We start from the raw sequence: 16,409 nt of genomic DNA, 5'->3' as shown, positions 1-16,409 counted from the left end.
CCATGGACAAACCAAGATGAGTCAGTCATCCTAAGTCTATTTCCACTTTTGAATCTGGGCTGGCCTTGTGACTTGTTCTGGTCAACAGAATGCAGTGGAAGTGACAGTATGCAAATTCCAAGCTTAGATCTCCATGAAGCATATGCATTTTTCCCCTTTCCCAGAATCCTGACACTGCCATGTGAACAAGCACAGGTCAGTGCTACATGATGAGAGACACATGGCCCAATCACCCTAGTCACCTCAGCTGCCAGCCAGCCAACTACCAACGATGTGACTGAAACCATTCTAGACAAGCCAGCTTCCAATTGACCACTCAGCCCACCAGAGATACATGAGTAAGTTTTTGCAAGATCAGGTAAGCCTGGCCATGATCAGCTGATCCATAGACATATGAACAATAATAAATGCTTACTGTTTGAAGCTACCAAGTTTTGGGTAGTTTATGACATAGCAATAGCTAACCAATAAAGATATCTCAAACTCAGTATGTTTAAAATTAAACTCAGAGTTGATAATTATGTGACAAAGGTGCTATCACATAATTATCTGTGACAATCTTATTAGAATTTATATAAAATCAACATGTTATACACCATAAATTTACACAGTATTATGTCAAATATATGTCAATTAAAAATTAACATGACTATATTCTAATAAAACTTTTTAAAAAAATAACTAAACTCATAGTGTTCTTCCCAAGTTGGGCCTCCTCCAATATCCCTTGTCTTGATAAATAACACCAACATACATCCAGTTCTTCATGCCAAAGACCTAGGAGTCAACCTTGATGCCTTTCTCTCACCAAATTCTATTAATTCTACTTTCTAAATATTTCTGGAATTTATTCCCTTCTCAATATCTTCCCTTTCTCCACCCAGTTTAAGCCACCATCACATAGTACCTAAACTACAGGGAAACCACTTAATTGGTCTGCTGACATCCATTGTTGTCCTTTCTATAGTTCATTCTTCACACAACCAAGTGTTCTTTATAAAAAGAGAGAAAGAAGACAGAAAAACTCCATGAAAGACCTTGTTAAGAGGGTGAATAAAATGAGCTACAAGATAGGAGAGAATATCTGCAAACGACATATTTAATAAAGACTAAAATACATTTAAAAAATTTGAAATGTAATAGTAAAAACGCAAACAATCCAACTAGAATATGGGCAAAAAACATGAGATACATTTCACTGAAAAAAGATATACACATGACAAATAAGCACATGAAAAGTTGCCCAACATTATTAGCTATTAGGAAAATGTGAATCGAAACAATGAGATACACTACACACATATCAGAATGGCTAAAATAAAAAAATAATAGCAACACTAAATGCTGGCACGGGTGTGGAGAAACTGGATTCATACATTACTGATGAGAATGTGAAAGACTGCAGCTACTCTGGCCATTGGGCAGTTTATTAGTTTGCTAGGGCCGCTATGACAGGATCACAGACCCAGTGGCTAACACAGTAAAAATGTATTTACTTACAATTCCAGAGGCTAGGAGTCTAAGATCAAGGTGTTGGTAAGGTTGATTTCTTCTCTTTTTTCCAGTTTTATTGAGATGTGATTGACATAACATTCTGTAAGTTTAAGGTATAAAAAGTGTTAATATTATACACATATGTTACAAAGTGATTATCATGATAGTGTTGGCTAACATTTCCATCACAGGGTTGATTTCTTTTGAGGTCTCTCTACTTGGCTTATAGATGGCTCTCTTCTTCCTGTGTCTTCACATGGTCTTCCCTCTCCCTGTTTGTCTGTGTCCTAACCTACTCTTTTTAAGACACAGCCATGTGGAATAAGGACCCACCTTGATGGCCTTATTTAACTTGATTACTGTTTTAAATACCTTATCTCAAATGCATTCACATTTTGAGGTGCTGGGGGTTAGGACTCCAACATATGAATTGGGGTGGGAGAAAGAGAATTCAGCTCACAACAGTTATTTCAAAAACTAAACATACAGCTCCTATAACACCCATTAATTGTACTCCTGAGAATATGTTGCAGCAAAAAGAATTGTGTTAACATGTAAACAAATAGACAAATGTTCATAGCAGCTTCATTCATGTATAACCAAAATCCGAAACAACCCAGGTGTCCTTCAGTGAATGAATGGTTAAACAAACTGTGGTGCATTCATACCATGAAATACTACTTAACAACAAAAAAGGAAAAACTGTTGATACACACAATCTGGATGAATCTCCAGAGAATTGTGCTGAGTGCAAAAATCCAGTCCCAAATGGTTCCATATGACTCCATTTATATAATATTAATGAAAGACAAAATTATAGGAATGAAGAACACATTAGTCATTGCCAGGGGTCAAGGAGGTGACAGGGATGGAAGGTGGCAGATGTGGCATTAAAAGAGCAAAATGAGGAATCCCTTTGTTGATAGAGACAATCTGTTATCTTGACTATATCAATGTCAATCTCCTGGTTGTGACTTATGCTATAATTTTGTAAGATACTGTCATTGGGGGAAATTGACTGAGGAGTGCAAAAGGTGTCTTTTTATTATTTCTTATAATTGCACATGAATTTATAACTTCAAAATAAGAAGTTTAATTTTTTTAATGTTTTAAGCATTTAGATTTTTTCCATTGTTCTTAGGCCAAAAACCTATTGTGTCTTACATGATCTAGTGTCTGCCTACTTTGCCAGCCCCATCTTGCACCCTCTTCTCATTCACTGTTTCCAAACGAACTGGCCTTCTTTCGGGTCTACAAATGTCCTTTTTGGACTCTGAACCCTGCATATGCTATTCCTTCTTCCTATAATGTTTTTCTTTTAATTGTTTACTTAGCTAACTCTACTGGCTGGTTTGGCTCAGTGGATTGAGCATCGGCCTGCGAGCTAAGTGTCGCTGGTTCGATCTTCCAGTCAGGGCACATCAGAGAAGGAAAACTCTGACTCCAAAAAACCTCCGCTGCCTTGCGGCATACCTCTTCAGGGGAAAGGCTAAGGGAGTAAACCCCGACAGAAAATCCGGAGCCAGAGTCCCTAAAGCAGTTTGACGTTGTAGTCAACACCAGCAACTCCTGCGGCGCACCTGAAACCAAGCTGTATTGACTCCGTCTTTCCCTTGGACCCTCCAGCTGCGAAGAGAGGGGGGGTCTGCTGCATGGGCAACAGCAGACCCTCCATATCACCCTGCCCAGGCTCTGTAGCTTCAGCTTCACTGGAGAGGACACTCCAGCGTCATCGCAAGATGTCGATTCAACACGGGAGGAGACAGATACCGTGTCACTCCCGAGTCGGACTGCACAGCCATTCTCGGCGGTGCAGATAGACTCTTAAGAAGCTACACCATCGTCTCTCGAGACGGACGGCTGCCGACGACGACGACGGGCTAACTCTATTTTATCTTTCAAGTCTCTTATATGGCACTTTCTTTTTCATTCACTTTCTCACTAGATATTGGGGATTCAGCATACAAGATACACGTGGTCCATACCAAAAAGAGTGTATGACATTTTATCATCTGGGCCCAGGTTACTTTTGATGTTTCCCTTTTGTTATCCCAAGACTTTAATAAAACCTTGTTTAAACATCTCAGGATTTCCTCACCTGTTCTTTGGATTATGATATCTAAGAAAGGCAGATGGTTAGAATATCGTTAAGTGTAATGGTGAAAAAGAGTGTAATGGAACTCTCCACTGAGCTCAGCTGTGGCAGGTAATTACAGAGTGAGAAATGTCCAAGGTGAAACTATTAGGGTACAAGAGTCCAGGCTGTGAAGTTTATCTGCCACTTCCTTCCCAGGATGTCTCTCTCTGTGGAGAGTCTAAGAGTTTGGTTATTATGTTATGATAAAGTTTTCTTTTGTTTTTTTAAAAAGCAAACAGCACTTTCCTTATACTAATATATACAATGTGATGGCTTTAGTATATATAAATTGTGTTGTTGTAGATGAAGATCCTAAATGACCACTGGGTGTCATCGAGGTCTTATACAAGGTCTTATACAGTTGGCATGACTCATTAGCAGTCCACCTTTTCTGGAGAGTGGAGATAAATTGAGCTCAGTTCTAAATAGAACCAATAATATCATCAATCTAGAAGTTACCTATGTGGTAACATGGGCGAGAAGAACACAGCTAAGGAATGAAAAATAAGCAAAAAATAATGTCTTGAAATAGTCCAAAATGACATCTCAAAAGTTTTTTTACTTAAGCTTGTATACTCTCTCGTCAAAGTAAAGTCATTTTAAGCCCTTTTAGTGAATTTTCTGTTTTATTCTGTTTTCCTATTTTAAGTTATTTCATTAATAGTGCTTCTTGCCTTTATATTGCCTTTACCTTGGCTTATCCTTTAGCTTAGGTACTGTGGACCCAAAAAAAAGACTGTAGTAGGAAGTGGGCTCATCACAACAACTCCTGAGTATAATAAGCATGTGCCCAAGGTGAGAGTGACACTGACATGTCAGGGAGGGCCCCACATGGCAGGGTGACAAAATCTCTGCACCCAGCACCTTTAAAAGGAAGCACATATGATTTGGGCTTAGACCTTCCAGAACCTCACTGATGATCATTTTTTAACTTAATGCCCCTAACAATAACAACCAGTTGTGTTAACCTATTTCTATTCGCAAACTGAATGCACCTATAAATCAAACAAGTTCTATGCTTGGCTTCCAATTCAGTCTCTGATTTTCACAGATAAAAGATATTCTGACTTTCTTCTGCAATCTGCTGACAAAGGCATCACACCCTGACTCCAAGGTCATATTATTTATAATAGCCAAGTTGCTATATAGTTAAAAAAAAAAAAATTCCAGCCATCCAATGTGATGATGCAAGGCCATGATTTTGCTGGAGCCCAAAAGTTATGCACTCTCTTACATGACTCCAAAGAGAATGTATTTTTAAAATAGATCCCAAAAGTCAGTAACTTGCCCCAGCTTGTGTAGCTCAGTTGGTTGGGCATCATCCTGCAAAGCAAAAGGTCACCAGTTTGATTCCCAGCCAGGACACATGCCTAGGTTTCAGATTCAGGCCCCAGTTAGGGTGCATACAGAGGGCAGTCAATCCATGTTTGTCTCTCTCATCAATGTTTCTCTTCTTGCCTCCCTCTCTCTCTAAAAATAAATAAATAAATCCCAAAAGTCAGTAACTTAAAATATAACTAGTTTATTTCTTGATCAGGTTCCCTTCCAAGGTAAGTGTTGAAGAGTCCCCTAGGTGATTCCTCTAGGACCGTGTCATCTGCATAATTGAAGCTGATTCCAGCTAGTGGAAGAGAAAAAGAGCAGAGAGGAGTCTCAATTCTGTCTTAAATTCTGTCTCCTCATCCCAGGAGTGACACACATGACTTCCATCCCCATTCCATTCTCTTCCTAGAATTGAGTCACATAATTACACTTAACTAAAAGGGAGGCTAAGAGATAGTGATCTAACTGTGTTCCCCCAAAGATCACATTTTGGGAGACAGCACTTTGTCTATTCCACAGTTATCCAACACTAATCCAAATGATGAAGTTTTATTCTGATTAAACACTAAGTTGAGGCACAGAAAAGTTAATAATTTTTTCACACAGCTAGCAAATGGCCAAGTTAGAAATTGAGCCCATTAGAATTTGGGCCCATAATTTTAACCACTCTGATATGTTTCTAATACTGACAATCACTGTGTATGACTGTAATTTTCTAACAATATTTCCTTTTATTCAAAAAGGATGCGAAGAGCCATGTGTTGCTATCCAGAGGGACAGTTTGTCCCCTGTGAATAACTTGCAGGACTCCTCCGCACTGCTCTCTCCATTTACAAGTTGGTGAGCGGGAGCAGCCAGGACATGTGTCACACAGGGAAACTACCTAATACTTGACACAGTGGGATTCTGTCCAGCGGGCTGAATGAGAGTAGCACAAGGCCACACAGGTTAGGAGCGGCGTCAGAGCCTTTCCTTGGCCCTGTGCAACGCACATCCCTGGAGCCTGACCTCTTCCCAACAGGCCTGAGCCGTAGTCCACTGCTGCCTGGGAGGCCCACGCCCAAATGCCCAGCCTGCTCTGGTCTATTGGAGCCCCACAGCAACGTCTGCCATTAGCTCCACCACTTGGAGAAGGCTTTCTTACACACTGGAGAAGAAAGTAGGGCAACACCCTTACCTCAGTGTCTTAAAACCTGCAAAGCCTAGGCCAGAGAATAAACGAGACAGCAGATGAAAAGAACTTGTAATGATGTATTCCCAGGCAGTGATCCCAGGAGGAAAGTATGTTAGTGTTATCTGCATTCTATGGATGCTAATGATGAAGGACAGAAAAATTAAGTCCTTTCCCTAAGGCCATACAATAACACAAGTGGTTCAATGCAGCCAAGTCTGGCTCCAAAGCCCCGGTGTCAGCACATCCTTCGGAGGTGGCACGAGAGGAAGGACAGAGAGTGAACAGAAAGAGTGGGTAGCAGAGAAAGGAATGCTTGTGTTCAAAAGGGGACCCGGAGTTTCAGACGTTTTCTTCCAAGCTCTTCTCCCTGTTTGGCACTGGTATGCGTTTGAGCTTTTGTGTGCTGCGCTTTAACTACTAATAGACAATAAAATAAAACGGGCCTGACTAAGGACCTAGAAGGCAGAGAGAGAAATTGGCTCTGAAAGTTCCAGAAACATGCTGTAACTGACAACCCAGCGCTAGGACACTCATGGGGTGAACTTCCAGTCTCAGCACAGAGGTTCACCTCCATCGCTCTGAAGGGAGGAGTAGCCCTTTCAGCCTGACCGCGGGAGCCGAGGACGGATACTCAGGGCCAACCCAGTACAGGCGCGGCCAGGACCCAGGCAACTCTCCCCTCCCGGTTCCTGCTCGCAGTGGCAGCGAGTGTCGCACGTTCGCTCGCAGAGGCCCAAACGCTCCCAAGCGAGTGGCAGGAGCCGAAGACACGGAGTGTAGGCGCGCGGCTCCGGAAACATCCGTGTTCTTTGTTTGCACCCCTATCGCCATGCGCTGTGGGTGCTGCTTAAAGTGCAAAGTGAACATCCCAGCGGTCCGAGTTTTTGTTCCTCGGTGGTGGCGGGATGGGGGGCGGGGGTGTAGCTTATTCCATCGGCGTTCGCGTCCTTCACCTGGACACCAAGATCTGGAAGCTTTTAGCCATCGAAGCAGAACTGGTTCTCTTGCCTGTTTATGCTTGCCCTCCTGGGTTCTGAGTATCCGGCCTGTGAGCTCAGACTCGGCAGTGAGGCCACCGCTCAGGGCCTCAGGCGATCTCTCTCTCTCTCTCTCTCTCTCTCTCTCTCTCTCTCTCTCTCTCTCCTCCCCCCCACCCCGCAAGATTTTATTTATTTATTTTTAGAGAGAAGGGAAGGGAGGGAGAAAGAGAGAAACATCAATCTGTGGTTGCCTCTCACGTGTCCCCAACTAGAGGATCAGCCCAGGCTTGTGCCCTGACTGGGAATCCAACCCGAGATACTTTGGTTCTCAGGCCGGCGCTCAATCCTTGAGCCACAGTAGCCAGGGCTCGCTTTTCTTTAACCACTGAATAAGCAGTGGAGTGAAGTGGGTCTAATGAGCCTCAGGGAGACCCAGAAGGCAGGCGGCGAAAGTAAATCTGACCCTTCCAGAAGTATGCTGAACTGAAAACCCAGCGCCCTGACCCAGAACGTTAAGAGTCCTGGCTGTGAATGCCCAGTGCCTGCCCCTTCTGAAGCCCTTCGTGTTTGTTCACACTCCCGCAGACAGCTAGGGTAATCCTCGGAGAAGACTCAGCAGGGACAAAACATCCGCCTCGAACTTGGTTCGCCTGCGGGACCAGAGGGCGCCCGCCTCCCGGGTGACCCTCCAGGCCGTTAAGGGGTCTTCTCGGGGTCGGTCTGAGGTTCCTGCGCGCTCTTGGCCCGAGTGTCTGCAAGTCGCCGGGAGCAGAAATCTCTCCTTCCAGTCCTCTCTTGGGGCCGGAGGGGCGCGCTCCACTTCAGGACTGTCAATGTCCCTTTGCAGTTGAGACCCTGCAATCACAGCCCGGGAGAGGTGGTTGTGGCGTGGCCTCCTCTGGCGATGCCCTGGCCAGAAACCCAGCCCCGACCTGCAGTGGCCTTGTGTCTGTGGCCCAGACCCGAGTTCCAGCCCTGACTCTGCTGGGTGTTCTTAAAGCAAGTGATTCGGTCTCTCTAAGCCTTGGTTTCCTCAATGTGGGTAATGTTGTACCCACATTCCCCGGGGTCAGTGAGATAACAGAGGGCTTGGCAGAACTTCTGGTGCTCAGTAAACTTTTAATAAATAAATGCTAAGCCATTACGGTTAGTTATGGCAATATATCTTCTTTTTCCACTTCACTGTAAGCTGCTGAAGGACAGGATTCCCCAGCACCTGGCACAGTGCCTGGCATAGTAGGTGAGAGGGAAGTGGCTGACTGAGACCTTCAAGTTCCTGGGGGAGATTATGGAGAGAGAGGAAGAGGGAGGGACCGCTAAAAATGGGGAAATCCAAGATAGTCTCTGAGCTGAAGGCAAAGAGACATGAGGATGTGGCTGGGAGATACCAGTGCTGCAGAAGGCAGAGGACTTGAGGGTCATCCACTCTACACAGCTGTCACAAAACTGCGTGTCCCACTCGCTGTCCCTACAGAGTTTTCTCAAGCCCTTCCCTACAGGTGTGTTTATGTCCTCTCAGCGAATCTGTGCAAGAAAAATAAAGTGGAAGCCAAGGTTGCAGACCACAAAGTCAAGGATCTCCTCTGCTCCTCCGCCTAAGGACCAAAGGGGCTGAAAGGAGCTGACTTGACTGCACCCTGAGTCTCTATAGGCCACTCTAGAGGCCAGTAGAGAAAATCAGATTAAGGACACTAGCAATGAGAAAGGATTGGGTGAAAGTTGTCCCCAAGAAGATGCAAAAACAGTGGAAAGAAAGCACAACAGGTCTGGTCCTGGAAAGGTGAACATGGGAAGCTCCCACAGACTAAATCCCTGCCCTCTCCCAATGTCTTTGAGTTCTAGAATGAACCCCAAAGAGATTCTAACTGTGCAGGTTCCTAGAGCTAATTTTGTGGGGCACGAAAGAATGCCTCTCGGACCAACGGCCTGGCAACTCAATGTTCTGGGAGCCCCAGTGAGAGAGTGCAGACTAGGGACACAGGGCAGTCCAGGCAAAGTGTGTGATCCCCCAAGTGGGGTAGGCCAGTGAGAATGAGTCTATCACTCTGCGCAGGAAGGGCACCCCAGAGCCCACTGAGCTCCCTGCTGGCCCTCTGCGGGGCCGGGGCAACTTCTCCCCTGCCACACTCCGCAGTGTCAGATTTCTGTGTAACGAAGGATGCCCAGTGGTGGAGCAGAGGCAGCGCACTGTCTATGTCCTGAAATCCTGACCCAGAGCAGCGATGGGGGATGCGGCAGGGAGCTGAAAGCAGTCACCTATTCTCCAGGGCCACTTGCGATCTGCTGGAGACTCAGGCTGTTCAACCATGGCTCACAGTAAATATCCTGTGACTTGCACTATGGAGAAAGAACAGTTACCCAACTCTAAGGAAGTTGTAACTGCCCTCCAGCTCTGGTGTTCATCCATACAATAGGAACAATGATTTTGCACGTGTTCTGTCCTTACCTGGTAAGGGTTGCTGCGAGGCTCCCAACAGGGGGAGACAGTGACACTCCGTGACCAGATAAAATGCTGCAGGGACAGCCTGGTGGGCAAGGGATCCAAAGCAAGAGTGTCTCAGTGATGAGAATGAAACATAACAAGGCAGAGCAGAAACACTGAGTTCCCCCTTCTTCCCCCATCCTTCTCTAGGTCCCTTTGGAGTAAAAGAATGCCTAGGCTGAGAGATAAACCTAAACTAGAAAAGAGGAAGGATGTTGCCCTGAGGCAGAGGAGATAGTTTGGAGGAAAGGAGGCACTGCCCTCTATTCGCTCAAACTCACATTGAGTTCCCTCTCAACTCTTCTCACAGCACTAGAGGGAGGGCTATCTGCCCGCTCTGAACTATGGACAAGAATGTCATTTTTATGGGAGACTGTTTCCCTGACTTTAGACCAAAGTGAGGAAATCATTTGGATATTGTGATACAGTGATCAGATAATTTGGGCAAACCCAGATTTGTGTGTGGATTATAAGAATCACTATCTCAAGCCTTGATTCTGCAGTTCCAGTTGCAACTTCTGTGTCTCTCTTTCTTTTTCTTCTACATATACACACAGTCCCTTGTTTTCCAGTTAAAAGAGAACTGGAGTCATATTTCCTCCCAGGAAGATGCAGTTTTCTGGATCTCAGCTGACCAGGACTTAACGCTATTAACGGGAAGTTCGCATAGATTAGAAAATACAACAAGCTTACCACTATGAAAAAGCCTGGAGGACATGCTTGGGGTAGGAACAAAGGAACACAGAGAACGAAAGAGGATTGAAATAGAATCTTTTGTATTTCATTTTCAGGGAAAAATGTTTTCTATATTAGGTATATTAGGTCAAAACAGCTACCATCGTGGTGACAGGAAGACTTGGAATTTGGAGTCAAGACACCAAAAGGCAATCGTGATTAAATTATCTAAAGCTTAAGTTTGTGACTGGGGCTCACAAAGCAGCAGACTGAGTACAGAGATGCAGCCGTGTGGTCCCAAGGTGGTGAGCCCCACCTTCCAAAGCATTTCTAAACAGCTCGCTCTTCTCCATTAACCAGAAGGAAGGCTGGGAACTAAATCCAGGCAGATTTGAAGGGGGATTACCTTCCTTATTATTCTGCAGAGGCTGAGCTGTGTGGATGTTGTAGCTTTAATTACACACTTGCTTTTTCTGGGGAAGAAGACCAAAGATCATATTTTTCAAAGTATCAACTTGTTTTCCACTAGGCAGTTGTTGTAACAAGTTCCTTCAGCTACACGTTATGTCTTTAGGAAGGGGGTGCTTCAGATGGCGCGCACTACCACAATTTTGTGGCTTTTAATTACTATTTTGTTCTTTTGGGGGGTTTCAGAGGCTGGCGCCTCGGCGTGATTAGACCGTCTACAGGGCCCGCCGCAACATTACACATGTCCAGCAGGTGTCGCTACAAGGTAGGTACTGCGGACTTAGGAGTACAGTAAAGGCTAGTGTCCTCCAGCGCCAGACAACCGTTCCCAACCACCAGGAAACAGAGACGTAGAGGAAGCGGCCACTTCCGATTTAAAACGAAGAAGTTGCAATGACAGGGCGGAACAGGGTCCTAAAATGAAAAACTGTAAAATAGGGTAAATGCACGAGATAAAGCTTTCTATTCATTGCTGTAAATTTACCAAAACTTGTAGTATGGAGACGACTCTCTCACCTAAGTATCATTAATTTCTTCTTTCATAAAAATATAGAATTTAGAGTTAAAGTAAACTTTGAAGGCCATCTGGTCAGTCTGGTAGCTTTCCAACCTAGAGAGGAAATCTCCAGGATAGCTTTTTGGGTGTCAATTAGTCATCTAACACAATCTCCACGCGTCAGGAAAGTACAAGGGAAAATGATGTCAAATAGTATATCATTAGCAATAATACCTTCGAATTTATATATCTTTTCTCTAAAGCAACAAGGAAAAATCGTTCAAATGTTATTTAATTAATTGTCCTGATATCCCTGTGGGTTGATCAGGAAGCAGGTATTATTTATTATACAGCAAGTGGACTAAGGAAAATTTAAATCAATCGACTATGTCAAGTGCCGATTGGCTGGCAAGAAGAGTAAGTGCCCGACACTTTAAGAAAAAGCGTAGCTATTACTGGCCCGGCTCTCGGCACCGCTTTATTTTGATGAATGTTTGAAAGCTGACCTCGGACTTGAAGGTACGAATCACTGGAATTGGTTGGCACTTGTACACAGAATGGGAAATGCCAGTCTCCGCCTTCATGCCTCTGTCCTCCTGTTATCGGCCACCCTAACTCCTCCATCCCACCCCGTCCCTCGCCTCGCCGCTCACATTTCAGAGGCGGCCTGTCTGCACCCGCGACCACAGCAGCCGCAGCGCCTGCCGTGTGGCACCCGCCGGCCCGCCCTCCGTTCCCGAGCGCCAGGAACCTCGCGGCCCGGCGCTTCTGATTGGCTGTTGCTAGGTGACGTTGCCTGCGCTCACGTGATGAGTGTTAAATGCCCGCCCTGCAGGAGCCCGCCCCGCAGACTCTCGTAAAGCCGCGGCGGGCTGCTCACCTCCTCCCGCCTCCCGGATCCCCGGCCCGGCCCCGCCACCCCTGCCCCTCCCTCCACTGCCGCCCCCTGTCCGGCGCTGGGCAAGAAGCCGAGCGGGCCGAGAGGCGGAGAGAGGATGCGGCGGGCGGCAGCTGTCCCGAGCTGTGCACGGTGATCGCCTCCCCCGCGTGGAGCAGTTGCCTATACCGTTGCCACATTTTTTGTTTTCCTCCCCACCCCACAGCCCCCTCCCCCCATAATTACATTGGCTGCTGGAGGGGACAAGAGAGACGGAGGAGGCGCCTCGCTTCCCCCCTCGCGCCTGCCACCCCTGCTCTTTTCGCGTCCCGGGCCAGGATGACTGGAGTCTTTGACAGTCTGGTGGCTGATATGCACTCGACCCAGATTGCGGCCTCCAGCACGTACCACCAGCACCAGCAGCCCCCGAGCGGTGCTGGCCCGGGCAGCAGCAACGTCAGCAGCCTCCACAAGCCCCAGGAGTCGCCGACCCTCCCGGTGTCCACAGCTACCGACAGCAGCTACTACACCAACCAGCAGCACCCGGCGGGCGGAGGCGGCGGTGGGGGCTCGCCCTACCCGCACATGGGTTCCTACCAGTATCACGCCAGCGGCCTTAACAGCGGCCCTTACTCCGCCAAGAGTGGCTACGACCTGGGATACACCGCCGCCTACACCTCCTACGCGCCCTACGGGACCAGTTCGTCCCCGGCCAACAACGAACCCGGTAAGGAGAACGCTGGCGTCGAGAGTGCCAAGTCCGTGTAGCTACGAGGCGGGTGGGATAAAAATGTTTGGGGCGGGGATTCCTCCAGAGCCCTGGCCTTTCACACGACTTGCTCCCGGCCCGCCCCGCGCCCTCGCCATTCTCAACCTCCAATCTGCCGAGTGTCACTGGGTACGTCCCTCGGTGCTCCGCTGGTCGGACCGGGTGGCCTTGGGGGCTGTGCGGTGCATGCCTCACGGTAACGTCCTTTCCTTGCCACCTGTATCTCCTCTCTCTCTAGCATGCGCATGTCTTCCCCTTTGCTGGAGGGCGCAGCTCCTGGGTTCAGTGGCTGCACCATTCCGCGCACTGCGAAGTTGCGGCTGAGAATCCGTCTCCCGGCTTCGGCCAAGTCCCACGCCGGGCCTCTCCACGAGAGGGAATTCTTGAGCTCCCCGGTTGTGCAGTTCTCACGATTCCCCATCCCTTGCAGAGAAAGAGGACCTCGAGCCTGAAATTCGGATAGTGAACGGGAAGCCAAAGAAAGTCCGGAAACCTCGCACCATCTACTCCAGTTTCCAGCTGGCGGCTCTTCAACGACGTTTCCAAAAGACTCAATACCTGGCACTGCCCGAGCGAGCCGAGCTGGCCGCGTCTCTGGGCCTCACTCAGACTCAGGTGAGGGCTCGCGGCTGGAGGCGGGCGGGCGGGCGGGGAGGGCGGGTGGAAATAGGATGAGGAGGGCGCTGTTCTGGAATGGCTGGGAAGCAAGCAGGTTAAAAATATATATATATTTTTAAATAATCTTAAGGATTTCGAAGCCCGCGTCTTGGACGGTGTAAACTTATGCACCTGAAACTGAAATTCCCCAGGGTGAGGACAGGGTGGGCAGAATCCGGTACCACGTTGTCCTCCCCTGCACTACTGATTAAGCGGGTAAAATAATCGAACCTCCTGACCCCCTCCCGCCGCCAACATCACCACCGTACACACATCCGCTGTCGCGGGCTTTTAGAGATGACCGCCGAATGGAATAGAAATCATCGCAGCCTCTCAGACCGCGGCACGTGACCCGCCTGTGTGCCCAAAGTGCTCGGTGCCCACCTCTTGCTGTCGGTCTTTCTAGGCTTCCTCCCCTTCCCCGCCCTGTGTCGAGTTTCCTCCACTAATGCTCGGGTGCCTTTTCCACAAAGGTCAAAATCTGGTTCCAGAACCGCCGGTCCAAATTCAAGAAGATGTGGAAAAGCGGTGAGATCCCCTCGGAGCAGCACCCTGGGGCCAGCGCCTCGCCACCTTGTGCTTCGCCACCGGCCTCGGCGCCGGCCTCCTGGGACTTCGGCGCGCCGCCGCGGATGGGGGGCGCCGGCGGCCCGGGCAGCGGTGGCAGCGGCGCGGGCAGCTCGGGCTCCAGCCCGAGCAGCGCGGCCTCAGCTTTCCTGGGCAACTACCCTTGGTACCACCAGGCCTCGGGCTCCGCCTCACATCTGCAGGCCGCGGCGCCGCTGCTGCACCCGACGCAGACCCCGCAGCCGCACCACCACCACCACCACCACCACGGCGGCGGGGGCGCCCCGGTGAGCGCCGGTACAATTTTCTAACCCCGGGAAGACTGCGCCAAAGACTGAGAGCAGAGACGAGTTAGTGCTCGCACCCAAGCCAGAGGGTCTCTCCAGCCGGCCCGCCGATGCCACCCTCTCGGAGGTTGTGGCTCGGGATGGCGCGCCCCATGGGGCCCTGCTCCCTTGCGCGGCCACGGAGCGGCCGGGAACTGCAAGGCTCCCCTCGGAGGTCCCTGGCTGCTGCACGGTGAAGGCCGCGGGCGCCCGCCGCCCTTCCGACCTGCGCTCCGAGTCCGACTTGCCTCCCCTCGCGGCAGGCTGCCCGGCGCCTTTCCTGCCGCGCGGGCAGGGAGCTGAGTCCAGAAAAAGGACTCCTCCCCCGCCCAGGAGGGTTCCGGGCGCTCTGAAGCTCCTTTCTCTCGCCCGCCCCCAGGCTCAGTTCGCCGGGATCATTGACCTCCTGGGTCTTGTCTGCCTGCCCGGCCGCCCGCCCCCTCACGGTTCAGTGACCCTGGCGGCCCGCCGCTTTTCTCTGCTCCGCCGTTTCCAGCCCTAGGAGCCTCATCCTTCTCCCGCCTTAGCACTCTCCCAGCCAGCAATTCCCCTTTAGCTCTCTCCTTATTCATCACCAGTGGAGGGGTTTTTTGTTTTTTGTTTTTAATTTTTAATTTTTTAAAAGTTTAGGTGCCTTTGCGGATGACCTCATTTTGATGTTGGGGAAAAATGATTTTTTTAATATGTGGACACTACAAAAAGTGTGTTTAAATTATCTTTTTTAAAAACCTATTCAGGGTTATTAGCCTGGACTGCGACATGGAGTTTGTAAATAAAGGTGTCTGCAGATTTTCCCACTGATTTATTTGTATAAAAATTCTCATCTTTTCGGACTTTTTTGTAAACCCCCACTCGTGAAAACTGCGGATGAGCAGTGACCTCAGCAGCCCCCGCCCCAACCCCGGTTTAGAAAATTTTCTCAGTTAAACTAAGCTACTGATTTGGACTTGTTATATCTTATCCTAAAGTCTTTGTTCTTGAAATGAAAGGTATTTTGGGGTTATTTATTATGAAAACAACATGCTCTTAATGTTGATTTTACAATATGAAGAGATTATTTAAATAAATTATTGTTTTCATTGGGCGTGTGCGTTTTTACCTTGGTGTCACGACTTGGAAGGTTGAGCCGCTGCCCAAGCTGGGAACCTGGTCAGCCAAGAGTGACGTTTACATCTTTAGAAGGCTGTGAGCGCAGCGAAGTGCGGTGAGGTGAACAGACAAGACTTCTCCCTCGGCTCAGTGATCCCGCAGAATGTTCACGCTCTGGCCCCACCCGCGTCCGGACGCGGGGTTCACCAGCTCAAGGTGCGGTGAGTCACTCGGCGCCTGTTGGCTCCAGCCTCCGCCCGCCCCTCCAGCGCCTGGGCTGTCTCTGCCGCCTCTGCCCCCGGGGTGCTGGCCAGGTAGTAGTTCCCAGCCACGGCGGGGAAACTGCCGACGGAGCCTGAACTCTACCGAAGCCCGGGTCAGACCCCTACATTGGACTCTCCTCCCCTCCGTTTGCCCCACGGCCGCTCTGGGGATGGCTGAGCCGAGAACTCAGTGAGTCACGCAGGCCCGCAGGGGACTCGCTTGGCTGCTCTGGAATGCAGGGTGACCTCGGCGCACAGGGCTTCGTTGGCACACATATAATCACACACTGACTCTTGCAGACACATCTATACTATCACACTCTCAGACACACACAGTCACACACATACTGAATGACACACATACATGACACAAATTCACACACACATATGCACACTCATGCACACTCACATGGAGACTGATGCACATTGCTGTGGGAGTGGCATCTTTCCACCTCACACTCCCAGGGGGCAAGATCCACACATCATTCAGCTCTACTTACCACCTTGGATCCCATCTAACTAACTTCCAACTTTGGAAGTGACACCTACTTTATGGCATTCCCTGCAAAGTAGGTGAGTAATGCAGGCCTGAACTTAAAAGTTCCTTTTCTTGAAAACACTGGGGCCTACAG

General features: G+C 48.8%; 1 protein-coding gene across 1 annotated transcript; it reads left to right on the top strand.

Moving 5' to 3' along the window:
* The first annotated feature begins 12,425 nt into the window (after window positions 1-12,425).
* DLX2 (distal-less homeobox 2) lies at window positions 12,426-15,469 on the top strand. The gene is made up of 3 exons (XM_090267911.1): window positions 12,426-12,833; window positions 13,306-13,490; window positions 14,006-15,469. The coding sequence occupies exons 1-3, from the start codon at window positions 12,446-12,448 to the stop codon at window positions 14,408-14,410; spliced, it is 978 nt and encodes a 325-aa protein (XP_090124037.1). The 5' UTR covers window positions 12,426-12,445; the 3' UTR covers window positions 14,411-15,469.
* Window positions 15,470-16,409: the final 940 nt, after the last annotated feature.

This window comes from Furipterus horrens, unplaced genomic scaffold (assembly GCF_987537825.1).
Source record: "Furipterus horrens unplaced genomic scaffold, mFurHor1.1.pri manual_scaffold_1, whole genome shotgun sequence".
Lineage (NCBI taxonomy): Eukaryota > Metazoa > Chordata > Mammalia > Chiroptera > Furipteridae > Furipterus > Furipterus horrens.
This window is presented reverse-complemented; position numbering and strand designations above follow the sequence as displayed.

Bases quoted from the DNA above. Each gene is read 5' to 3' on its own strand.
- DLX2 (XM_090267911.1), top strand. From the start codon at position 12,446: ATGACTGGAGTCTTTGACAGTCTGGTGGCTGATATGCACTCGACCCAG. The intron at 12,834-13,305 runs GTAAGGAGAACG...CATCCCTTGCAG, and splicing joins CCCGGCCAACAACGAACCCG to AGAAAGAGGACCTCGAGCCT. The intron at 13,491-14,005 runs GTGAGGGCTCGC...TTTTCCACAAAG, and splicing joins TGGGCCTCACTCAGACTCAG to GTCAAAATCTGGTTCCAGAA.